Source organism: Mesoplodon bidens (genome assembly GCF_964165515.1).
Source record: "Mesoplodon bidens genome assembly, chromosome: 15".
In the NCBI taxonomy this organism is placed as follows: domain Eukaryota; kingdom Metazoa; phylum Chordata; class Mammalia; order Artiodactyla; family Ziphiidae; genus Mesoplodon; species Mesoplodon bidens.
This window is the reverse complement of record NC_138171.1, coordinates 33,079,065-33,104,572: the sequence shown is the minus strand read 5'-3', so window position 1 is coordinate 33,104,572 and position 25,508 is coordinate 33,079,065. Positions and strand designations below refer to the sequence as shown.

The 25,508-nt window shown below is 45.3% G+C and overlaps 1 protein-coding gene across 3 annotated transcripts in view; it reads left to right on the top strand.

Moving 5' to 3' along the window:
• Positions 1–25,167, top strand: part of LOC308628561 (ubiquitin carboxyl-terminal hydrolase 42-like) — a 43,532-nt gene extending 18,365 nt beyond the window's left edge. Inside the window, exons 4-19 of one of the 3 annotated variants that reach the window (XR_014017547.1) lie at positions 4,379–4,489; positions 6,143–6,245; positions 7,173–7,240; positions 7,959–8,029; positions 9,123–9,205; positions 11,427–11,538; positions 12,545–12,685; positions 12,872–12,972; positions 14,062–14,215; positions 15,833–15,917; positions 15,999–16,549; positions 16,670–16,764; positions 18,432–19,883; positions 20,912–22,134; positions 23,214–23,257; positions 24,162–25,167. Coding sequence is in view for 1 of the 3 variants with exons in the window: in XM_081255618.1 (XP_081111744.1) it covers positions 4,379–4,489; positions 6,143–6,245; positions 7,173–7,240; positions 7,959–8,029; positions 9,123–9,205; positions 11,427–11,538; positions 12,545–12,685; positions 12,872–12,972; positions 14,062–14,215; positions 15,833–16,549; positions 16,670–16,764; positions 18,432–19,883; positions 20,912–21,213; positions 23,214–23,221 (3,518 nt within the window). In the remaining 2 variants the exon portion in view is untranslated. Of the gene's footprint in view, positions 1–4,378; positions 4,490–6,142; positions 6,246–7,172; positions 7,241–7,958; positions 8,030–9,122; positions 9,206–11,426; positions 11,539–12,544; positions 12,686–12,871; positions 12,973–14,061; positions 14,216–15,832; positions 16,550–16,669; positions 16,765–18,431; positions 19,884–20,911; positions 22,135–23,213; positions 23,258–24,161 lie in introns of all 3 variants that reach the window. The other 2 variants (XR_014017548.1, XM_081255618.1) reach the window with 2 other exon arrangements.
• Positions 25,168–25,508: the final 341 nt, after the last annotated feature.

Sequence of the window (25,508 nt, the reverse complement as noted above, 5' to 3'; positions counted from 1 at the left end):
TTTTTTCACTGAGTGAGAAATTCTTGGTTCTTAGTATGATGAGTGATGTTCAGTTGAAACCTGGACATTTTTGTGTTATGTTATAAGGTATTGGATCTTATCTAATATGTGTTTTAGCTGGCTTTCTCTGACACCATTCTGGCAAAGGAAGAAATATTAGGTGGAGATAGAAGTCCACGTTCCCCACGCAGTCTGTTGACACCCAGGGTGGGGTTTGGGGCTCCATGTTCTTCCTGGGTGGGGTAGGAGTTTCTTCTCCCCACATGATGTCCACTGACACAACAGTGGCTTTTTACCACTGGGTGATAGTGAAAGTCCTGATTCTGACGCTACCCACTGGGGAGTTCGAGGGTTGCTTCTTTCTTTCTTTTCTCTTTCTTTCTTCCTTTCTTTCTTTTTCTTGCTCTCTCTCTCTCGAGGTATAATTGATTTACAATATGATATGTTACAGGTGTACAGTATAGTGATTCACAATTTTTAAAGGTTATGCTCCATTTATGATTATTATAAAATGCTGGCTATAATTCCCTGTGTTGTATACTATATCCTTGTAGCTTATTTTATACGTAATAGTTTGTACTTCTTAATCCCTTACTCCTATCATGCCCCTCCCCCTTCTCTATCCCCACTGATAACCACCAACTTGTTCTCTGCATCTGTGAATCTGTTACTTTTTTGTTATATTCACTAGTTTGTTGTATTTTTTAGATTTCACGTGTAAGTGTTATCATACAGCATTTGTCTTTCTCTGTTTGATTTATTTAACTTAGCATAATAAGGAAGGATGCTTCTTTATTACTGGGTATGTGGGTGGAAATCCAGGCTCTTCATTTGATCTTCACTGACATTGTGGGATGGGGGTGTGGTTTGTTATCACTCAGCATGGATGAAAGTTCCCATTCCTAATTTACCTTTTCTAACACTACCCCAGTGGGTAGGTTGGGATGTAAGTGGAAGACTAGGCTCCTCACTTGGCCATGGGTAGGTGTGGCACCACAGTTTTTCTGTGTGTTTGACTAGGGTAAAGCAGTTTTTGTAAGTTTTCTGCCTTGCTAGGCTGCCCCTTTCCTGGTCCTTTGGCTAGAGATAGCAGGCTTTCATTGTGGCTTTGTTCCCTCCATTTGTTGGTGTTTCCAGGTCGGTGGCTTCTTCAGCTCCAAGTCCTGGAATATATGAAGCAGAAAGAAATCCCAGGGAACTCACTGCCATGTCATTCCTTGGGTTCTGAAATTGCTAGCTTGTCTTTCACAGCTTATGTTTGCTTCATATACAATGTCCAGGATTTTTTGTTGTACTTAGTGGGAGGAGTAGGGAAAAGTACCACTAATCCATCTTCCAAGAAGTGGAAGGTCTCATCTTTGGTTTTGAAAGATGTTTTCATGGGGTATGGAATTCTCTGTTGACAGTTTTCTTTTAATACTTGACAGATGTTACTCCACTGTCTTCTGTCTTGCATTGTTTCTGACAAGAAGTCTGTTGTCAGTTTTACCTTTGTTCCTATATACATAATGTTTTATTTCTAACTGCTTTAAAATTTTTCTTTTTATCACTGTTTTAAGTAGTCTTTTGTTTGGGGTTTGTTGAGGTTGTTAGATCTGTAAATTTACTGTTTCAGATTTGTATACCTTTCAGTCATTTAAAAAAACTTCTATTGTTATAATTAACATAAAGTTAATTTCTTTAGTGTACAGTCCTATTAATTTTTGGGGGGTCAGTTTTACGAATTTTAATACAGGTATAGGTTCATATAAACCACCACCTCAGTCAGAATACACAACTGTTTCGTCACTCTAAAAAAACTTCCTTGTGCTATCCCTTTGTATACAATCATTATTTCTTTTTTTTTTTTTTTTTTTTTTTTTTTGCGGTACGTGGGCCTCTCACTGTTGTGGCCTCTCCCATTGCGGAGCACAGGCTCCGGACGCGCAGGCTCAGCGGCCATGGCTCACGGGCCCAGCCGCTCTGCGGCATGTGGGATCTTCCCGGACCGGGGCACGAACCCGCGTCCCCTGCATCGGCAGGCGGACTCCCAACCACTGCGCCACCAGGGAAGCCCAATCATTATTTCTTAAAATATTTGTTCTGTCTCTTCACCTTCAGACTCCAATTACATGTACATTAGGGACAACTGGACGTAGTCCCACAGGTCACTGATATGCTTAATTTTTGTTGTTATTTTGAGAGGTTTTTTTTTTTTTTTAGGTTTGTGTGTGTGTGTTTCATTACAGATAACTTCTGTTGCTAAGTCTTCAAGTTCACTAATCTTTTCTTTTGTTTCTAATCTGTTATTAATTTCACCTGGTGTGTTTTTCATCTCAGAGATTCTACTTTTCCTCTGTAAAGTAGATTTGGCTCTATTTCCATATCTCTCCTTAACATGCTCTTTTTTCTGCCTCGAGCATAGAAATTATATATATATTTAAAAAATGTCTTTTTTAATGTCCTTATTTTTGAGTCTTATATCTGTGTTATTTTCATGTCTGTTTCTGTTTATTTGCTCCTTGTTATTGGTCATTTCTGATCTTTCCGTGCCTCATCTTTGAGTATATAACTCAGTTGTACTCTTCAATTAGAATTTTATGTTGTTGCGTACTGGATTTTCTTTTTACTCCTATAAATATTTTTGAGCTTTATTCTGGGGCACAGTTATGTTAATGGGAAATAGTCTAGAACTTTCCCGGTGGTGCAGTGGTTAAGAATCCACCTGCCAATGCAGGGGACATGGGTTTGAACCCTGGTCCAGGAAGATCCCACATGCCACAGAACAACTAAGCCTGTGCGCCACAACTACTGGGCCTGCGCTCTAGAGCCTGCGAGCCACAACTACTGAGCCCACATGTTGCAACTACTGAAGCCTGCGTTCCTAGAGCTTGTGCTCCGCAACAAGAGAAGCCACCGCAATGAGAAGCCCGTGCACTGCAAAAAAGAGCAGTCCCCACTCGCCACAACTAGAGAAAGCCCACGCGCAGTAACGAAGACTCAACTCAGCCTAATAAATAAATACTTTTTTTTTTTTTTTTTAAATGAGGGCTTCCCTGGTGGCGCAGAGGTTAAGAATCTGCCTGCCAATGCAGGGGACACGGGTTCAAGCCCTGGTCTGGGAAGATCCCACATGCTGCGGAGCAACTAAGCCCATGAGCCACAGCTACTGAGCCTGCGCTCTAGAGCCTGTGAGCCACAGCTACTGAAACCCACACATCTGGAGCCCATGCTCTGCAACAAGAGAAGCCACCGCAATGAGAAGCCTGTACACTGCAATGAAGAGTAGCCCCTGTTCGCCACAACTAGTGAAAGCCCGTGTGCAACAACAAACACCCGACATAGCCAAAACTAAGTAAAAATAAAATAAATAAATAAAAATTTAAAAAAGGAAATAGTCTGGACCTTTTGAGGCTTTTAAAGCTTTGTTAGGCAGGTCTGAGCAGCCTTTAGTTTTAGGCAGTTTCTTGACTTCGGTGTAATTGACATTTAGGACCAGGTAATTCTTTATTGTAGGGGCTGTCCTGTGTTTATTGTAGGATGTTGAGCAGCATTTGTGGGCTCTACCCACAAGATGGCAGGAGCACCATTTAGTCATGAGCTAAGAGTGGTTTTCATTTTTTTTAAAAGTTGTTAAAAAAAATGCAACAGAGACCACTGTATGTGGCCAAGAAAGTCAGAATACTTACAGAGATTTTGAACCCCTTGTACAGGAGACATTCCTTTACTGTTTGAGACAAATGGTAGTATAAGAAAAAAAATTCTTATTTTTTCAGTATAGACAATAGTTAAGAGCACCGGCTTTGAAATTAGAAGGGTATGATTTGAGTCCAATTATGTGTCTGCCCCTTAATAACTATTTGACTTTGGGCAAATTTTTAACTCTCTGAGCCTTATTTTCCTTTCTTGTAAAGTAGAGCCAGTATATACTTATCACTTAAGTTTGTTGGAGAATTAAATGAAAATGAATAAAAGTATATAGCTCAATACATGACACATAGTAACTGTTATTCTTTTTTTTTTAATATTTATTTATTTGGTTGCGCTGGGTCTTAGTTGCAGCTTGCCAGCTCCTTAGTTGCAGCTTGAAGCCTCTTTAGTTGAGGATCGAGGGCTCCTTAGTTGCGGCCAGCAGGCTCCTTAGTTGTGGCATGCGAACTCTTAGTTGTGGCATGCAAACTCTTAGTTGCGGCATGCAGGTGGGATCTAGTTCCCTGACCAGGGATCAAACCCAGGCCCCCTGTATTGGGAGTGTGGAGTCTTAACCACTGCACCACCAGGGAAGTCCTGTAACTGTTATTCTTATTTCAGGAGTGTGCCCGTTATTTATAATACCCCTTGATGTATATATAGAGTCATATTTTGCTAATTTGGAGGATTATCATCTGTTATCTTTCAGGTCATGCCGAAGGATTTTGTATGATGTGTACAATGCAAGCTCATATTACCCAGGCGCTCAGTAATCCTGGGGATGTTATTAAACCGATGTTTGTCATTAATGAGATGCGGCGTAAGTATCCTCTATAGTAGTTTATATTAGTATTTGTTAGCTAATTGGTCTTAATGGTCTAACTGGTAAATGATGAGCTCCTTGTGTTTTACAACAGTTTATTGTATATGTATATGTACTTAATGAATAACAAGTTTTTAGTAAACTATTTGCTATATAAACACATTTTGAAACCTAAAGTAAAAGATGACAATATAGTAAAGAAGGTGGTATTCAGTTTAATATATAAACACATTAAAAATTTAAAAAAATTCTATTTATTAATAAAATCATTGATAAGTTTTACAGTGTTTTTCTCAGATATTTGGATTTCTATGCTAATACTAACTCTAATATTGTCCCACAGGTTTCTTTAGTTTTCAATTAGTTTTAATTCAGTGAATGAGTATTACACTATACATAGCTGATGGGAATTATCAAAATAAAGTTAATTATACTTTTAAAGAAAATTTTATACTCATAACTTAGCAAATTTGTGGATAGATTTCAGTTTTTCTATACAATTTTTAAATGACTTTAAAATTTCCTCTTGAATTGTAATGATCCTGATAGGTCGCATGAAATATTTTTATGTATGTACTTTCTGTATGTTTTTTGCAATAAGCTTTTACATCATCTTAATTAGCTGAGCTGGAATAAAAAATGCTTGCAAATAAAACAAAAACCTAACTCTTAATCTGGTATCTAGCTGGGTAATTATAGGGGTGGATAATTACACACTGACAATTTATAATCTTTTTGCCTAAAAAGCTGCTGAAGATAAAGAGGTATTATATTGGCCCTTGGTACTATTAACAGGCCAGATTAGACAATGCAAAAATTTTTTAAACATTGTAGGATCCTGGCACAATTTTAGCCAGGGGTGATTTTGTTTGTTTAATTACGTGTATATATTACACACACACACACACACACACATATGGCAGGCATGTCTAATATTTTTAAACTTAGTCTTTAAGAGAATGTCACTGTGTGTATATACATACATCCATGAACATACACCGCCTGCTAACTCCAAACATATATGGTTGAATAATGAAATTGTCATTTTTGTAGGTCAGAACTGGTAGAATATTGGCAATTTCATATGATTCAAGTTAATATATATTTATATATATTCATACACATTAAAATTCTATGTATATTGTTTATACTTTCATGTTGTTTTTCATTATTACGTAATTTTGTCTTGTGGCTGTTTAGTCAATTAGAAATAGGACCAAGATGATACTCAGTGGAGAATATAGTATGTTCTCTAGGTTATTGGGATAGAATTTAGGTAGGTTCACACGTTTATGTTTTACATGGATTCTCTCAGGGAGATCTAGGGCCAGATTTAAGATGTGTGCACTGACATAACATTTGGGACAAAATTTTGAAACAGTGAAGCCAAGGTTGAATTTACTCAGGTATCATTTTATTGCTGAAGACATAGAGTCTCTGGGCTCTCAGAAACTCTAGCCCATGTGGACTTTTAATGGTCTAAAGGGCCTGTCCTAGCTGTTCTCAGGGGAGCTTATTAATGCTGTTTCCTCATAAAATAATTATCGGGTATTTTCTAACCAACGTATTGACATAAGATGTAACTTTGGGGGGAGTACAGCCTGGCCTGTCACGTGATGATAAAGCTTTGTCTTTACTCGAACTTTATAGGCATAGCTAGGCACTTCCGCTTTGGAAGCCAAGAAGATGCCCATGAATTCCTTCAGCACACTGTTGATGCTATGCAAAAAGCATGCTTGAATGGCAGCAACAAGTGAGTACAACACAGCATCGGTAAACCCCCATTCCCACCCCCTGCCCACCTCGCTGGCTCACCAGAACTCAGTCTAGCCTTTTACGATGGGTGTGCAGAGCTCTCTTTTGGCCTCAACTTTTGACTTTGCGCTGCCTCTTCCTCAGGTGATTGGCATTATTTTCAAATGGTTGAAATTTTAAAAGGTGTGCTTACTATAATAATTTGGATTTAATTACAGATGCCAGGACATGAATATTGGTCTTGACATTATTTAATTTCTGAGTATCATCATCCCTCTGCAGGTCAAAACTAACCACTTCTCCTTTCTTGTGTGCCAACGTTTTCTGAGTTGATGTCTAGGCTTTGAAATCTGTATTTGTTCCCTGTGTCTTTCTCACTCTGGTCAGTTACCAGTTTCTGCAGTTTCTTATTTAAAATCTAAATGTGGGCTCAAGAGGAAGATTGGAGAAACAATTAGATAACAAGTCCTAACCCACTTGCTATTGCCTCAACACACCCAGCAAGTCTCCCATTCCCTTCCCACTGCCACCAGCACTGCCTTGGCCAGGCTTTCCTTGTCTGGATGACAGTAGGCTGCAGAACAGGGGGAAATGCTCTGTGTTCCCTGCCTTCACTGGCAAGTCCTCACACTCGGTGTCACAGTCCTGCTTTAGGGTGACTTCCTCTTACTACTTGCTTCAGGGCCAGATTCCTGACTTAATTTTGAAGTCCCTTCTTAATACCATGCTACCTCTTTTCCTGCTTCACCCCAAACCCTCACTGTGTTCTGATGAGGCAAGGCTATTCTCTGGCTGTCACACATACTGTGCAGCTCTGCTGTTTGAATTCTCATTCTTTTATAGATGTACATGCTTTTAAAATCTGGTTATAGCCTCTGTCATTTTTGTAGAACTCTTCTCTCATTTTACTGTTTGACTTTTTCAGATTAGACAGACACACCCAGGCTACCACACTGGTTTGTCAGATATTTGGAGGATACCTAAGATCTAGAGGTAAACTCTGTTTAAAGTTTGATAAGTGTGATACAGTATGTGGTTTAAAAAATGCAAAGGATAGGTAAGGGTTAATAATGGCAAGTGTATCTCCCTTCCAGCCCAGACTCCCATCCCCCATCCTCAAAGGCAGCCCCTGTCCAGTTTGTGGTTATCCTTCCAATAGTTTCCTGTGCATGAGCAGACTGGCTTCTTTTCACATTGGAAACCTTTTTACATTTCAGCACATATAGGTCTAACAGAGTCTTTCACAGTCGCAGCAGTATTCCATTTATTTTAGTTCCCTATCAGGGAATTTTTAGATTGTTTCTAATTTTTGTTGTTGTTACCATCAGTGCTTCATTGAACATCCTTGTATACACATGCCTTTACTTCCATGTAAAAGTGTACATACACAGGATAATTTGTTAGAATCTCCTTATCAAAGGGTGTGTTTATTTTAAACTTTGACTCTGCCATGTCACTCTTCCAAGAGCTGATGCCAGTTTACACTCCAGCCAGTGGTGAACATGCATCACATTCGTGCCTCTCACTGTGTAGTAGTAAAATTGTTTGCCCAATGTGATAGAAGAAAAAAGTACCTTGTGTTTTTTATTTTGTGATCGTATTTATATGTTCTGTCATTTCAGTAGTTGGTATTGCCATACTGATTATACTTTACTATACTTATACTATACTGATTATACTGATTATCCTTTGCATTTTCTTTTTATTTCAGTCAAATGTTTAAATTGCAAAGGTGTGTCAGATACTTTTGATCCATATCTCGATATAACATTGGAGATAAAGGTAAGTTTGATAGTTGTTGTGGTGGTGAAGTTAAAAAAAGTCAGTCATACTTTATGTATTTATAGTTCACTTATAATTTAGACTACACTTGTTAGAGAATATAAATTGAAAAATTTAATATGCTAGGACTTTATTTAGAGGAGATTATTTAAGCTTTGTATTAGGCATCATAAAAAACTTAAAACGTTTAATAATTTTATTACCCTTTGACTTAATCTTAATAAAACCAGATTCTGATGCCTATATTAGCCAAATTTAGGTGGTTGTTATTCTTTAGATACTGTTTTGCTTCTTGCATTTTCTAAACTCCTATTTTTTTGTTGTCTTAAGCTTTTGTTTTTCTGATTACAAGTGTAATACATACTAATGATAAAAATGAGAAACATTGGGCTTCCCTGGTGGCGCAGTGGTTGAGAGTCCGCCTGCCGATGCAGGGGACGCGGGTTCGTGCCCCGGTCCGGGAGGATCCCACATGCCGCGGAGCGGCTGGGCCTGTGAGCCATGGCCGCTGAGCCTGCGCGTCCGGAGCCTGTGCTCCGCAATGGGAGAGGCCACAACGGTGAGAGGCCTGCGTACCGCAAAAAAAAAAAAAAAAAAAAAAAAACATTGCAGAGACGCGTGGGATCCTGTCCCTCAGGATGTACTCTTGTTAACAGTTTGATATAAACTGCTTCCAGAGTATTCGTTTACTGTTTATAAAAATGAGTTTATACCTTCAGTCTGTTTGGCCACTTCCTATCTTCATTGCATTTTGCTTGGGCCTTCTGTGTGTTGTGCTTCAGCCAATTTACATGCCTGATTCCTTGCTGGTAGATACTTCATTTGTTTCCAGTTTTATACTATTTTAAATAATGCTGCAGCAAGCAACCTCTTCACATATTTTTGCTGACTTTAATCTGCTCTTTTTTTTAATGGGAGGGGAAATAGCTTGGTGTGTACATGTATTAATATAAAACTGAACATCATAATGAAAGAAGATTTTCTTTTTACATAAAAATTCACATTTGCTTTTATACTTTCGAGTCGTCTTTTTTCTTTTTCCTAACAAGCGGCAATGAGTGGTAATGTGGTGTTGGTGCTGCTCTGTTCCCAGGCTGCTCAGAGCGTTAACAAGGCATTGGAGCAGTTTGTGAAGCCGGAACAGCTCGATGGAGAAAACTCATACAAGTGCAGCAAGTATGATGGGTGATGCTGGAGGCCGCATGGGGGGCGGGGAGGCTTGGTTTGAAAGGGTTCGGTGTGTCTGCGTAACCCAGGGCTAGATTCCCGTTACCGTCAGGGAAGACTCTGGGTCTCTCTTCCCCAAGGGCCAGGGCACGCTGTGTCTCCGTGTTTACACTCTTCAGAGAAGTGCACTGAAGAATGGGAGATGGGGCCTCGCTCCTGGGGAGGTGGGTGGGAATGGAGAGGTAAGGTCATCCACTCACCACAGGCTAGCGCTGCTGCGTGTGAAGCTTGGCTGTGGCGGCGTGTGTGTCGAGCAGCACTTACATGGACTCCCCTGTGTGAAAGGGTTGGGGTGGGTGGGGAGTGACTTTCTCCCAGAGCAGTTCAGGGTCTCTCTTAACTGCTGGCTGTCTCCCAGGATTAGGGGCAGTATCTGCTAGAAACCTCGAATTTAAGTTATTCTTTAATGTTTCCCCATCGAGTCAAGAGAGCCTATTTTTTTTTAAAGGGGGGCAGTGTTTTTCTTCCTTCCTCCCTTCCTCCCTTCCTCCCTTCCTCCCTTCCTCCCTTCCTCCCTCCCTCCCTTCCTTCCTCCCTTCTTTCTTTCCTTCTTTCTTTCCTCCCTTCCTCCCTTGTTTTCCTTCTTTCTTTCTTTCAAGATTTATTCATTATTTATTTATTTAATTTATTTTTGGCTGTGTTGGGTCTTAGTTGTGGCATGCAGGATCTTTCATTGCGGCTCACAGGCTTCTCTCTAGTTGTGGCGTGTGGGTTTTCTCTAGCTGTGGCACACAGGCTCCAGGGCACGTGGGCTCTGTAGTTGTGGCGTGCAGGTTCCAGAGTGTATGGACTCTGTAGTTTGTGGCACGTGGGCTTTCTAGTTGAGACGTGCGAGCTCAGTAGTTGTGGCGCACGGGCTTAGTTGCCCTGCGGCATGTGGGATCTTAGTTCCCTGGCCAGGGATCGAACCCGCGTCCCCTGCATTGTAAGGTGGATTCTTTACCACTGGACCACCAGGGAAGTCCCAAGAGAGCCTATTTTAAGAAAGCCCTGTTTCATATGTTTTAAGTAGATTTTCATTTTAAGTCAGGTAATACAGCTAAGCGTTGTTATTGAATATAGGCAGACTTCAGGGATATCGCGGGTTTGGTTCCAGACCACCACAATAAAGCAAATCTTACAATAAAGTGAATCACATGAATTTTTTCGTTTCCCAGTGCATAGAAAAGTGATGTCTATGCTATACTGTAGTCTAAGTGTGCAATAACATTATGTCTAAAAAACAATATACAGACCTTCACTTAAAAATACTGTTAAAATATGCCAAAATAACTAGAATAGGAACATCAAAGATCACTGATCAGGCTTCCCTGGTGGCGCAGTGGTTGAGAGTCCATCTGCCGATGCAGGGGACACGGGTTCGTGCCCCGGTCCGGGAAGATCCCACATGCTGCGGAGCAGCTGGGCCCGTGAGCCATGGCTGCTGAGCCTGCGTGTCCGGAGCCTGTGCTCCGCAACGGGAGAGGCCACAACAGTGAGAGGCCCGTGTACCGCAAAAAAAAAAAAAAAAAAAAAAAAAATCACTGATCACAGGTCACCATAACAAATATAATAATAATGAAAAAGCTTGAAATATTTCGAGAATTACCGAAATGTGACACAGGGACACGAAGGAAGCAAATGCTTTTGGAAAAACGGTGCCAGTAGACTTGCTCCATGCAGGGTTGCCACTGACCTTCAATTTGTGAAAAATGGAATATCTGCAAAGGGTAATAACATGAGGTGTGCCTGGGTTCATTTTGTCGGGGGGGAGAAGGCTCCCTTTCCTCCCAAGACCATAGGGATTTCTCCTTTGTTTTAAACTTCATGGACATTTCTAGTCTTTACTTTCTTCCTTTTGTATCTGGGCTTAGTTTTCACAGTATTATACCAGCGAGTTTTTCAGTTTGTTTTCCATTGAGAGAAACTTATATTAATCTAATTTTGAAAATATCAGTGACCTGTCATACCTGACATTTCAGAACTGTCCTTTTTCTTTCATGCTAATTAAGCAGTTTCCCCCGTACTTTAAATTTTAATATTTTCACTGTTGGTTGAAAAGGGTGGTATTTCTCATCTCATAGCCTTCTTTTGGAAACTTAATTTAGAATGTTTCAGAGGAATAACAAGGGAAAGATGAAGAAAAACCCATGTTAATCTTCTTAAACATCTGTTTCTGTTTTTTTCCAAGGTGTAAAAAGATGGTTCCAGCTTCGAAGAGGTTCACTATACACAGATCTTCTAACGTTCTTACACTTTCTCTGAAACGTTTTGCAAATTTTACTGGTGGAAAAATTGCTAAGGTATGTAGATAATATTATTAATAACCGTTTATGCTGAGCCTTTCAAGGCTTAAGTGTCAGCAACTAAATTGAACAGTTTTATTATCTGATTTTCTAAGTTCTTCCAGCACTTGGTAGTAGAAGAAAATGTCAAAGAATTGAGCTAGTAGTTTGGTATGTGTGTTTATGAGTGTATGTGTTTTTTTCTATATCCTTTATCTGGCTAGACTTTCTGAAGATAAATTATCTTCATTTGGGCTTCATAGTCAGTGCAGGTGACGAGTAGCTACAGGGAGTGAGCTTGTGTCATTTGAATCCAAAGAGGGTTCCCAGTCAGATCTTGCCATTCTTTCATCAGAGCTTATTTTGTTTATTCATTTGTTTTCTGACTGGTAGTGTACTGAATTTTCCCATTTTCTTCCCACTTTCTGGAGATTGAAAGTGGTCAGAAATCCAGTAACATGCAAAAGAAATCTGTTCCTGAATTGTTAAAAATAAAAATAAGACTGTCTGGGGGCTTCCCTGGTGGTGCAGTGGTTGAGAGTCCACCTGCCGATGCAGGGGACAGGGGTTCATGCCCCGGTCCGGGAAGATGCCACATGCCACGGAGCGGCTGGGCCCGTGAGCCATGGCCGCTGAGCCTGCGTGACCGGAGCCTGTGCTCCGCAACGGGAGAGGCCACAACAGTGAGAGGCCCATGTACCGCAAAAAAAAAAAAAAAAAGACTGTCTGGACTCTCAAATCCAGAGTTGTGATTGTTACTGTCTCCTTTGATGGATTTGGAGAATTCACTTACTGTGGATCCTTATTTGTTTAAAGGAAATAAAGAATACAGTGGGATTGCATTAAACACACTTAGGTTCAGGTGTGCTCCAGGTTGATTCTGTCTTTTGAAACGAGGTTCAGTGTGCTGGTTTTCTGCCAGAACATAGGGTGCAGTGCTCTGGGGTCTCCTGTGCCCGTGCACATGGGATGACCTGCACCTTCAGAAATGACGTTCCTTTTTCCTCTTTCCATTCCTTTGTAGGATGTGAAATATCCTGAATATCTTGACATTCGACCATATATGTCTCAGCCAAACGGAGAACCGATCATTTATGATTTGTATGCAGTACTGGTACACACTGGTTTTAATTGCCATGCTGGACATTACTTCTGCTACATAAAAGTAAGCTCTGTGGATTTTGCTAATAGCTATTTTTACAATACACTGTAAGATAGCCCTGGCATTTTTGGGAGGAAAGGTGGGGCTTTTACGGTTAAAATATGAAAGCCCATTTTTCTTACGTCTCTGGATTGGTGTTCCCTATTTACCTAATTGTATCTAATATCTCTTCTATTGGCTGTTTTGCAGGCTAGCAATGGCTTCTGGTACCAAATGAATGACTCCATCGTATCTATCAGTGATATTAGATCGGTACTCAGTCAACAAGCTTATGTTCTCTTTTATATCAGGTATTGTCAGGAAAGCAAATTTTCATCTTTTCTGTTATGTCATCTCTCTTCCTCTCATCAACATATTTAAATTGAGTATTGTCTGTTTAAGCAGCATCTCGGTGGTGGTGTTCAGTGCGGATCATGAGTTTACTTTAGCTCCCAGCTCTTCGGCAGGTTAATAAAGAAACGTGCAGAAGAAGGGGAAGGCCGTAGTCTCAGAGGGTGGGCTGCTGCTGCTGGTGGCAAACCGGGTGGGCCAGGGGGCCTGGGAGGCAGTGAGCGGAGGCCTGGAGAAGGGGACTCTTTGAGTACCTGGGTGTGGTCACCTCTCAACCACTGAGCACAGGCAGCCAGCCACCTGCCTGGGCCAGCACCAGCACCCCTGCTGCTGCTGCATATTCTGACTCGCTAATTCCATTTCTGGAAATGTAGGGCCTTGGAGCAATCTGATGTGTGCTCCAGTGTATTCATTTGTAGTAGCTGGAAATTAAGAACATCATGAAATTTCCATCAATGACAGAAGATCATGTAAATTGTAGCATATCCATATGATGAAATACAATGCAGCTGTTAAAAGTGATTTTTATAAAGCTTTTTAAAATGATATGAGAGAGTGCTCCATATATGGAGGAAAAACAGTTTGAAATTTTACACACTGATACTGAAGAAATCAGTATAGGCTAAAGCCTGGAGGAAAATCCACTAAATCTGAATAGTAGACGCCTCGAAGCAGTGAGGGGAAGCACAGTGTTTTTGTTTGTTTCTAACTTTTCAGGATATTACAGATTTTTCTACAATGGTATGTATTTATAATTAGAAAAATAGAAATAAAAAAGAAAAGAAAAATAGCTTTCAAAAAATTAAAAAGTAAAGAACAGTAGCTTTCAGATAGTGGCATCCTCAGAATACACAGTTCAAAATACCGTTTGCCCAGTGACCCTGTTATCATCTCCCGATCTGAGCACCCGGCGTTGGCCTGGACTTGATGGGGACCCTGCGTGTAGCTCTGCGCATTGTGTCACCTGTTACCTGAGGGTGGGGTGTACATGAATCTCTTCTGGGGAGATGTCCCATATCACCTTGAGCACTGTCACTCTCTGTCCCCAGGTCCCACGATGTGAAAAATGGAGGTGAACTTACTCATTCCGCCCATAGCCCTGGCCAGTCCTCTCCCCAACCGGTGATCAGCCAGCGGGTTGTCAGCAACACACAGGCAGCATCCGGGTTTATCGGACCACAGCTTCCTTCTCACCTGGTGAAGGTAATGTTCCACGGGTAGAATGTCATCCTGATGTTCATCTTTCCAGCCCTCTAGTCAACATTGCAGTAGTTGTCATGACCTCATCTACAACTGAATTTCTTGTCCAAAAAGTTTATTCAAGCTGTTTATTATATTTCAAATATACAGAAAATCTCTGAGTATGAACATAATGATCAAGAAGAAAGTCTGGTGTAAGTCTATTTAAATGCTAGAGATTTTAGCTCCCACCTTGGACTTCCATTCACTTAATGGATTAAATATTTGGGGATTCTTGATTAATGCTGGCCTCCAGGAAAGTGACGCTTTTACAAAAAGAACACTTTAGTCGTATCCATTTAGCCCTTTCAGGAGTGTGGCATTTTCTCTCTGCCGTCTGGCCAGGTCTGATCACGCTCCCTCATGGCTTCTCAAGGGGAATGGAAGGTATGCCTGGTTCGTGTGAAGCTCCGAGTCCTCAGTGGAGGCCTGGCTTTTGCTTGACGTAGGTGTTGAGATTGTGGACATGTTGGACTTGTTGGAATAGCCTGTATACACCTTGGAATAATCCTTTCACCTGTGCCATAGTGTCATAACAGCCTTCAGTTTGATAGGGAGTCACAGATTCAGTGCCTTAGGGAGCTGGACAGGCAGCAGGTCCTGCACTGGGCTCTGCCTGAGTGAGACCTCAGGACACAGCCAACTGGAGAGCACATGCCCTGTGTGGAGGGGCCACTGCTGTTGCTTTTTCAAGAGGTTTTTTTGTTTTTGTTTTTGTTTTTTTTTTTTTTTTTTTTTTTTTTTTGCTGTACGCGGGCCTCTCACTGCTGCGGCCTCCCCCGTCGCGGAGCACAGGCTCCGGACACACAGGCTCCGCGGCCATGGCTCGCGGGCCCAGCCGCTCCGCGGTATGTGGGATCCTCCGGGACAGGGGCACGAACCCGTGTCCCCTGCATCGGCAGGCGGACTCCCAACCACTGCGCCACCAGGGAAGCCCCTGTTTTTTTTAACTATGAAGCCTTCCAGTGTTAAGATAGCACCTAATTCAGATATTTAAGAAAACATTTTGAAGACCAAACAATTTATCTGTGAGTCAGAATTCACCCATGACTACCAGTTTGCAACTTCTGGGTTATAGCAGCAAAAGTTGGGATCTGGAGCAAAATAACTGCTCGAGTAGGAGTCGGAGATGATGGGGGCAGGGATGGCTTAGTGTGTCTGTCCACGTGCGTGTCTCCCTCACTCCCTTGGCCCATGGGAGTTCCCTGTGGCTGGCACTCCCTTCTGCCCGGACTGCGGTGGGCTCCCAGGAAACCATCCAAGGAGAACCTGTGTGACTCTATGCCCAAAGGGACCCGCTTCTTTCTGTCAAATTGGAGCAGGAAGAATTTGGTCTGGGTATTGTTCTCTGACAAAAAGAGTGGTCCCTGTTCACCAGAAATTCATTCTCAGAAAACTGTGCCCTGTGAAAGGTCTGTGGTGGGCAGGCCCACAGGAGAGGGGGAGGGCTTTCTAGGTACGTGAAACTTGTTATTCACAAAAGAAAAAGATAACCAAAATGGGAGAGGCCTATGGCCTCAGGTTTCTGAGTCTGTGACTGTTTCTGGAGCTCTCACCTGGCTGTGGTCTGCTTGTTTCCAGAACCCACCTCATCTAAACGGGACGGGACCCTTGAAGGAAACGCCGAGCAGCTCCATGTCAAGTCCTAACGGGAATTCCAGTGTCGGTAGGACTGGCCCTGTTAACGCCTCAACAGTTCTAACGCCAGTTCAGAACTGGTCGGTTAACAGGCCCTCATTTATTCCAGAACATCGCAAGAAAGAGAAAATCACCATCAATATTCACAAGTTACCTGTGCGCCAAGTTCAGTCTCAGCCTGCTCGTCACAGCAATTCCCTGGAGAGCCCTAACAAGCCTGCCCCCTCGTCTACCATCACCACTTCAGCACAGTCTACCTCGAGTGCCCCCATCATGCCCGCGTCGGGTAAGATAACAAAGAAGATCACCCTGAGGGCGTCCGGCCCTCAGCCTGTGATGAACAGCAGGTCCAGGCTTAGCTCCGGCGTGCTGGTCCCCTACGGCGCCGAGTCGTCCGAAGAGTCCGACGAGGAGGCGAAGGGCCTCGGCAAGGAGAATGGTCTTGGCCCCGCTGAGAGCGCACGCGCCCCTGCTCCAGTTGCCGAAGATGTCGGGGCCTCTCCGCACGAGCTCCGAGACCCTGTGGCTCTAAACAGTGCTAACAGTACGGACGGCGACCCGAAAGAAAACGGCCTGCCCTCGGGTGCTGCCCCCTGCCAAGTCCAGCCTGGTCTACTCTCAGAAAACCCCTTTTCTAAGGCAAACGGTCTCCCTGGGAAGGTGAGCGTGCCTCAGGCGGGGCTGGGGCGGCCTTTGCTTCCACCCTCGTGTCCGGAGGGTCACGTGGCTGGGTTTCAGGTGGCCCCCGGAGCTGAAATCTCTCTGTTTTTTTTTTGGTAGTTGATGCCTGCTCCTTTGCCACCTCTCCCAGAAGACAAAATCTTAGACACCTTCAAACTCGGCCGCAAAGGGAAAGGCTCCACAGATGAGATGAGGTAAGATACCGTCCCAAGGCCGTGGGACGTGGGCTGGGGAGTCACAGCAGGGCCTGTGGGTACGGCTGCTCATGGAAGTCTCAGGGTGAACCTTTTGGACCCTGGAATGATTTGAATAACGATCTGTCGAACTCGTTCATGTTCCTTTTAAGAAAGTAAACACGTACAGGGTCTGTTAGTCCAGCTGACGCCCCCCCTCCTGCAGCGCCCCTCCTCTCTGGGACCCCTCCTCTCTGGGGCTCCTCCTCAGCCCCCGGCTGGGCCGGCACCGTCCCACTCAGCCCCCCACGTGACAGGCACCTGAGGAGGTGTGAAGGGGTGGCGCAGGGCTTCTCGACTGTCCAGTAGCGAAGACTTTGTTTTGCTCCCTTTAGAATTCTGAAATTAAATTCCTAGTTAAGATAGTCTGTCTCCACACTTAAAAAAAAAAAAAAGTCAGTGCGTTGACCTCAGCGTCATGTAATGGGAGTAGAAGGAAGGGTCAGAAGGCAGTGGCGTGTCGCCATGTGAACAGCCCGGGAGACGGTGCCACCGCAGGACACGGGGTGGGCCAGCAGCTCGGCGCCACGCACAGGTCACATCACTCATGTCAGCGCCGTGACATCCTCCTGGTAGATGACTTATGGCCAAGCTCCGACCAACCTGAGATCAACACCTTAGTGGTGTCTGTCAAACGGCCAGTAATAGAGCCGGGGTTTTCACCCACATGAACGTTGGGACATGGGCTGTTCTGTAGGACCGCCTGCCTCGCCCCTGCCCACTGGTGCTTCTGAGGCTCCCCCATCATGGGACTAACCCAAAAATGCACCCCACGTTTCAGAAGGGCCCTGTGGGGGGCATGCCCTCACCAAGAACCACTGTTAGGAATGCTCACTTAGAAAAAAGGGGGCACTTGAACACTCAGTCCCTGGCAGGATGGCTGTCCTCCTTTCTCTATCCTTGTCCGGCTTAGTTGGTCTTCAAATGTAACGTGCGTGAGAATTACGACAGGTGATTGTATAAGCAGTCAGTGCCCAGCTACGCACGTTTCCTAACCTCACGTGTGGCCTTGAACACGTCACTGCCACGCTGTAGATCACACGTGTCTTCTCTCTCCCAGATATTTTCCCGCTGCAAAGCCAGCCCGCTTTAGGGTTTTTCTTGCTTTCTGGCAGCTTTCATTAACTTCGAGACTCCATCAAAAGCAAGGCAGAGTTCTTTTACTACAGAAAGTGTTTCTAATGCCTCAGTGATTCCTCACAATTTGTTGGTAATTCAGGGAGCTCTTGGCTCTGTCTGGAGGTAGCTGCTTCAGCTCCAAGCCTCCAGGAAAATTCAGAGAAAAGGGATCCAGAGGAAAAGTAAGAGCCCCATCGTTATTTGACTTTTTTGATGGCCCGGACTTAGTTATTAAGAAGAATTAGAAGTATATCTGAAAACAGAAGGCGCCTAGAATTGCGGAATTATTATTGCTGAAAAATGGGGTAGGCTTGATACAAATTTTTACATTTTTATTTAATGAGAAAATTTGAAGTTTCCAAAAATGATAAGCCCAGTTTTAGGTTTAAACCAGATGTAGTAAAGCCATAAAATATTTAGTAAACAAACGATTTGAAGTGTTTGTCCCTGTAAGCAGAAAGCAAACAAGTACACGGCTGATTTCTTTCTTTCTTTCGGTGGGGCCGCAGTACCACTGGGACAGAGGAGAGGCCTCCACAGGACCCCGAGGCTGAGCTGGAGGCTGGCAGCTGCGCTCCCGATTCCCTTGAGAACCTGGAGCTGATCACGAGCAAATTCAAGAAGCTTTTGTTACCCTCGGACCCCAGCATCAAACCTACCCAAGAAGTCGTCTCTGAAAACATTTTGGCAAAACCCGAGGAGGCTTTGCCGAGCATGAACACCTTTTATAACACCAACAAGGATACCCTGGGGGATGATCAGCTTCCTAAACCGTGTGACCCTGGGAACGATCAGAGCAAACCGTCCCAGGATGTGAAAGGGGCATTACCAGAGCGTCCCCAAGACCCGGCGGCAGCAGAAGCAGCGGGGAGGCTGAGCCCGAGTCCCTTATCACGTACCGAGGGCAACTGTGAGCCTGAGCCCTTGGGTCACAGCAGTCGGGACAGAGGCACGGATGTGGAGGGTCCCCCTAAAAGCACAGGGGTGTCCGCAGATGGGGTGCCCTCTCCACAATTAGGCTGGATTGCAGAAAACCGTCCAGAGGGGGTCCCCGAGCAAAGTAACGGTGAGAGAGGTGAAGACAGTAAGGCCGGGCAGAAGGTCCAGGAGGCTTGTTCAGTGCAGGAAAAAATCAGCAGCCTCAGAAAGGTTGACCGAGGACATTACCGCAGCCGAAGAGACCGATCGTCCAGCAGCGAGCACGCGCAGGACAGCAGGAGCAGGACGGAGGAGAAGCCTCGCCGGAAGCGGCCCCATCACGAGTGGGAGCAGTCCCGGTCCGAGCGGCCCCAGCCCGAGCCCTGTGCCGCGGCCCCGCATGCCCCCTGCCCCGGATCCCTGGCCAGGTCTGGCCACCTGCACTCCCGGAGCATGGGGGCCCTCGACCAGGAGTGGGGCCGCTACCACCACGCTGAGGCCGAGCACGCCTGGACCCGGGAGAAGTACTACCCGGATGGGATGCGCTGGGGGCGGTGCGGGTACCACCACAACAGGTACGCCCTGTACCCGGCCCGCGAGCCGTGGGAGTGGAGGCCTTTCCATGCCGAGCGAGAGTACGACCGAGCCGGGCCCTACGGTGGCCGGCCCCACAAGGACCACTACAGAGGCCGGAAGGGCTACGAGCCGGTGGCCAAAGAGAGGGACCGGCACCGCGTCAGCAGCCCCCGGACGGGCCTGGCCCACGCGCCCCCTCCGCACCCTGCTGACAAGTACGCCCACGACAAGGCTGCACTAGGGGCTGAAGCCAGAAGCTGCGACCTTGCCGGTCAGTTTCAAGAACACAAAAACGTCAAGTCACGAAAACGGAGGTACAGTGGTGCAGAGGATAATGACAGCCATGTAGAAAAGAAAGCCTGGAGAAGCTTACAAAAGGCTCCTTTAGAGGAGCCTAAGGTGAAGAGGCACAAAAAATCAAAGAAGAAAAAGAAATCCAAAGGCAAACACCGAGACCGGGATTCCAGGTGAGGGTGTGTGTGCTTGGTGACAGGTGAAGGGCTGTGTACTGTGTATGTGACTCTGATTTGTACTTTTTATCTCTGTGGGTTTTGGACTTCCCTGTTTTTCTAGATTCCTAAAACTTAGCTCTGTGTTAAGCTGAATCTTACTTCATGGTATTTTAAAATGCCCGAAAACCATCTTTTAAGATGATGTTGCCGTTTTCAGTTAGTGCTTTTTAACTTTTAGGAGTAAGTGTGCAGTGTTTGGTAGATAGATAAAACTTGGGATTCTTTGACTTCACAGTGATTGTTAATATATTTATTCACAGATGTAGTTATATTTTCACATTTGCTGATATTTCCTTCAACCTCAGAGACTGCTGCCGCGTGGCAGGAAATGGGAGGCCGCCATCCAGTTGAATGTGCCTGTGACCCAAAGGGCTGAGACACATCATTTGTTGCATTTGCCTCTGTCTAGTTTTCTGTCTCCGTTTGAAATCTCATTGGGACATTTGTATTTTTAAAAAGCTAAATTGGTCAGTAGTTTTCTTGAAAATGACTTCTCCACGATGAGAGGGATGAGCACAAACACAGTTACTGCGCATTGTGTACTACACATTGGTGTCTCTTAAAATTGAAACCCTGGGAAAAGGTTACCAGAAGGCATAGGTAAATAGTGGTTACTTGAAGGTAAAGGAAATCAAACCTCCTTCCCTCCTATGTGCCTGAGACACCTGGCAAAAATATTTTTTCCTTCAGCCGCTAGTTTCAGGAAAAATTGACGAAATCCTTCCTCTGGTGTTTTGGCCATAGCTCCCCTCCCAAACAAAGCTGAAGGGCATCAGTGGGGAAAGGTTGAAATTGGTGAACTTATGACCCCAGACTTAAAAAATTACTACAGTGAAGACAACGCATTTTTCATTATATAAGGGTTTACCTGTGTTCACGTAATGAGTGTCAACAGTAGTGAGTATAAATCAAAGTCAAAGACCAGTTCTCTTTGGGGTGGTTTGCTTTTCCGGTGGTTTGAGTTCTGGCTTTTTCTTCCGCAGGCATCAGCAGGACTCAGACCTTTCGGTAGCGCACTCTAATGGTGACCTCCACAGACACAAGAAGAAAAAGAAGAAGAAGAAGAGGCACTCAAGGAAATCAGAGGACTTGGTTAGAGATTCAGAGCCACACTTGCCCAAGGCTGCCAGCTGTGAGACTGTGGACCATTTCCAGAGAGCGGTCAGCGCTTTCCCCCTCACAGACAGCCAGCCTCTGGACGGTGTGGGACCTTGCCGTGAGAAAACAAAACATTTCTGGATGGAAACCAGGGATGACAAGTGTCATCTGTCTGAGTGTGACCAGGGTAAGAGGACATACTTGGAACTGCGAATATAGAAACTCTTTTCTTTGGAAAGGGTGGTTAACACAGGGAAGGAGCCTCAAAGGGCGTAGAAGGTGTAAGTCCCCTCTGAGCTCCCCGCCCTGTGCCCTCTGCCCGACGGCTGGCCCGAGGCTGCTGTGGCCGGTCTCGACGGTTAACTGTGCTGCCGCAGCGCTTACTGGAGACCTGAGTCATGTGGAACCGGGAACCTCTGGAATTGATGGCTCTGAGTGTCTGATTGTGGACCAGAACTTCTGTTTTTAAGCCATTTTTGATAGAAATGTTGTGGTACATTTTTTCTCTCCAGAATCCTTAAGCCTTTGGCATTGTGAGTAGAACCTAGAACTCAGTTTGGTGACTGGCTCGCTGGACGTCATGCTTCAGGCCTGGGTTGGTGAAGCTCAGGCTCCTGACGGGGTTCCCTGGGTCACTGCAGGCCTCTGGGCTCTGGGATTCTTGTCTGCTTTGCACAGTTCTGCCTTCCCTTGTAACTTCCCAGCCTTTTCTACTCTGATTGTTCTGAAAGCAGAGCCCCCCTTGCTTCCTCATCTGTTCCGATGACCTTCGACCCTGGAAGGAGTGCTGAGCGTTTTTGAGGGGGCCGGGGGCCTAGGACAGGGCTGGACTGGCCGCCGCCTTTGCGCGGCCTGACGGTAAGGAAGGATTTGACGTTTTTAAATGGTTGGAAGAGTTAAAAGAAGAATATTTCATTTCACATGAAAATCGTGTGAAATTGAGGTGTCAGTAGAGCCGCAAGGAACCCAGCCCAGCCCGCCCGTCTGCTCGTCCACGGGGACAGGTTTGTTGGCCTCGCCCTGGACCCCTGAGGCGCACCCTCGCGACCCTGCCCGCTGTCCTAGATGCCCAGGGGCCACAGGGTTCTCGACTGCATCCTGGACCCGGGTGAGGTATCGTTTGTTCGTGGGCAGCCCTGTCCCTTCCAGTGGCCCAGTCCCATGATGGGGGAGGAGGGACAGATGGCCGCACAGTGCACTAGCGTCTGGGAGGGGCCGAGGGCAGAAGGGGGGGTGTTCCTGAGTGGCGGGGGGAATGCTGGGGCGTGCGGAGTGGGTGAGGAGTCGTAGGGACGGCAAGAAAGGGAAGCTACTGGTGGGTTTGCTCTGTGTGTGTGTTAAGGGGAATTATTTGCATTTCCGCATTGGTTTCCCATGAACAGTGATTCGGGGAAGGCGCTTGGTGGGGATGAGTCCCTTCTGATGTCTGCTTGGTGCTTGGGGTGAAGTGGAGACGGGCTGTTTGTGTGCATTCTGCGGAGGTCCGCAGGGATTCTACGTTTTTGCCAGAATCTTCCCCTTCCGGCTGCAGGTCTCCACCTCCACAGCTGGAGGCCGCCAGTGCACCCGCAGAGCTGGCTCGGGGGACAGTAGGTGGTGTGCAAAGCCCAGTAGTGGGCATGTGGTGGCCCAGACGCGCGTCTCCAGAGGCTGCAGGCGGGGTGGGGGGGCGGTGTGGCCCCTTTCCTGTCCTCGATCTGATGGCGCCCAATGACTGGTGTGCTCCTGGCTTGGGTGCCCATCCCGTCCTGACCTCCTGGGAAGGGCCACCTGCTCGGGCCCAGGCCAAGCATCACTGTTGGCTGGTGGAGGCCGGACCTCTTGGCCTGCATGTGTCTTTCCTGGTGCCTTGACCACTGACCTCTCTTCCAGACTCCTGTCCTCTGGCGCCATCAAGCTCTTGATTTCTTTGGCCTAAGATCTGTTCTCACCTAATGTTGAAATGCTGATGGGTTTACTGGGGTCAGAGTGGACTGTTGCCGAGGGGACGTGACCCTCAATTATCACCTCAACTCTTGTTTTCAGTGAAACACTTGGAGGCACAGCTTGTGTAGGACTGATTTCAGGCAGCAGACATTAAGCTACTGAGGACTGCTTTTGAGTGTAATCACGTAACGCACACAGAGCATAGGCACTAAAATTTTTGCAAAACCATCATTAAAATGTTTCCTAACCTTTGCTTTCTAGGTGATTGAAAACGTGGCCTCAAAACAAAAAATTCACTAGTTACGGTAAGCTCTTTTCCTCTCTGTATGTTCTTCCTGTTTGTAGAGCCGCTGAGGGGCCCTGAGGAGGGAACTTTGGGCCTCGGCTTCGGGGGTAGCAGGTGGGGAGTCAGTCCTTGGGGGGGGATTTGGGCCCCTTAAGTCAGAGAGTTGCTCTGCTCCCTCCCTCCCTCGTAAGAAAGTGAGGCCAGGTCAGAAGCTTGAGAATCAAGTCATTTGGTAAACATTTGAAAGACGGAGAAGCCATGTCCTCTCGCAGCCCCACCTGAGGGGCCGAGAGAGGGGAGCCCTTCCCGTGCCCGCCGCCCGCCCCGCACACTGAAAGGGCTCGGGCTTGGTTTGATCGGAATGGGTTTTGGGTGCTTTTTTACAGCAAATCAAAACTTGGAGTGTCATTTCCTCCTGGCCTTGTACTCAGTGGCCCCGGGAGGTGGGGTTGGTGTCCTGGGCGTGCTGCACCTGCGGGGTCGCTCTCCGGAGGGAATTTCGTCCAAACGTGTAACTTCTGGTAGTCGGCAAGGGGGGTTTAAGAGAACTGTCTGCAGGAGATTAACTTGCAGTTGATTAACACGCTTTACAGCGTGTCCTCAAATGGGAAGACCGGAGCTGCATTAAGGAATTAGCCTCTTCCTACCTAGAGCAAGGGAATCACCGGGTTGCGGTGGCTCCACGGCGGCCGGGCTGGCGGGACCGCGCCCAGCAGAGGGCGCCCTCCCCACGGGCCTCCGCGCCACCGCCGGCTCCTTCACCGCCCGCGGGGAAGCAGGCGGGCTCCCCGCAGAGACCTGGGGGCGCCTGCTAAGGGGAGGGCATGAATGAAGAAGAGAAGCCCCGCCCGGGGCTCACAGGGCTCTGGGCTCCCACTTCCTGCCTCTGGACCAACTAACGCCCGCTGCCTCTTGTCTTTCAGGTTCAACGTGTTCAACAGAAGCCATCCCCAACCCAGATTAAATCCTGATTAAATTATAAATATAGAGAAAATAACTGTTCAAATCTGCGTGGTGCTTCTTTAGTAAATACTGTACAGATTTTACCATGGAGGACTTTTTTTTTTAGTTTTTACCTTTTCTTAATTACCCTTATTCCAAATGGATGGACACTTTCTACAACTGCTGACCATTGTAAAATACTGTGTATATAAATCACATTGAAAATAACGCCCTGGACTAGAACATCTCAAATGCTGCTTAATCACAGACTCAGGTTGATCACTCGTATTCCATGTAATGCTCCTCCAAGTTAGACATCCGGTGCAAGACCGACCGGGAAACCATGGAATTATTAAAAGTACAAACTGACAGCGTGTATATTTAATTTAAAAACTTATTTAAAGATTCACAAGCTCTCAACTAGACTTTTGAGAGCAGTCTGTTTTCTGTAATGTCTGATACTAGAAACTAATTTGCTTCATATTTTAGTTGTATTCAAGATTTGAAGATTTTATAGACAAGTTCTGTTTTTGAACTTTGTGGAACTATTCCAATCAATTTACCAGTTATGATGAGTATTTACATTATGAATGTATAATCCGAACATTATTTGTAAGGCCTACAGTATGTTTTTATTACATAACACTTTTTTATACAGTGTCTCTTGTCTTGACTATGATATTGGAGTCTGAGTTGTCAGCTTGGTCCCTTAAAGTTTCTAGTTACAGACAAAAATCATACTGTGATTTTATTTTTAATATGGATATGCTATCAAACTGTGATACACTTATAATTCACTGGTCCTGCATCAGGAGTTGGAGTGGGGAAAACTGTATTTAATACAGTTTGTATCTGAATAATCTGTATGGTTTATACAGTTTGTGTTGTTCAGAGACGTCTAAAGTTTGATCTTTGTTTTTTTAAAGATTAAAAAAGCACTTGCCCCACTGTAAATATACAGCATGTAAAATTTATATAGTATATAAATGGCAGCAAATTAAACCTTTTGTGTGTTATTTTTTACTCCTGTTTTCCCCATTTGCTTACAGACACTTCTCATGGACTTCTTTCTCTTTGCATTCACTTTCCTAAAACCTCTAAAGCTCAAGCCACGGGCTCTCAGTCCCAGACTGAGAGGTGCAGACCCCAAATGGGTGAGGGAGAGTCAGGTGTGGGCTGCTGGACCCGACAGTCTCCCTACTTTAAAGAACCCAGTCACGGGCAATCTTGTTTTAACGGTGCGTTTTTTATTTAACCAACACAGTATTTGCAATTTGACAGCCATACACTCTCCAACTTCACCATCCACTTTACAACAAAATATCAAT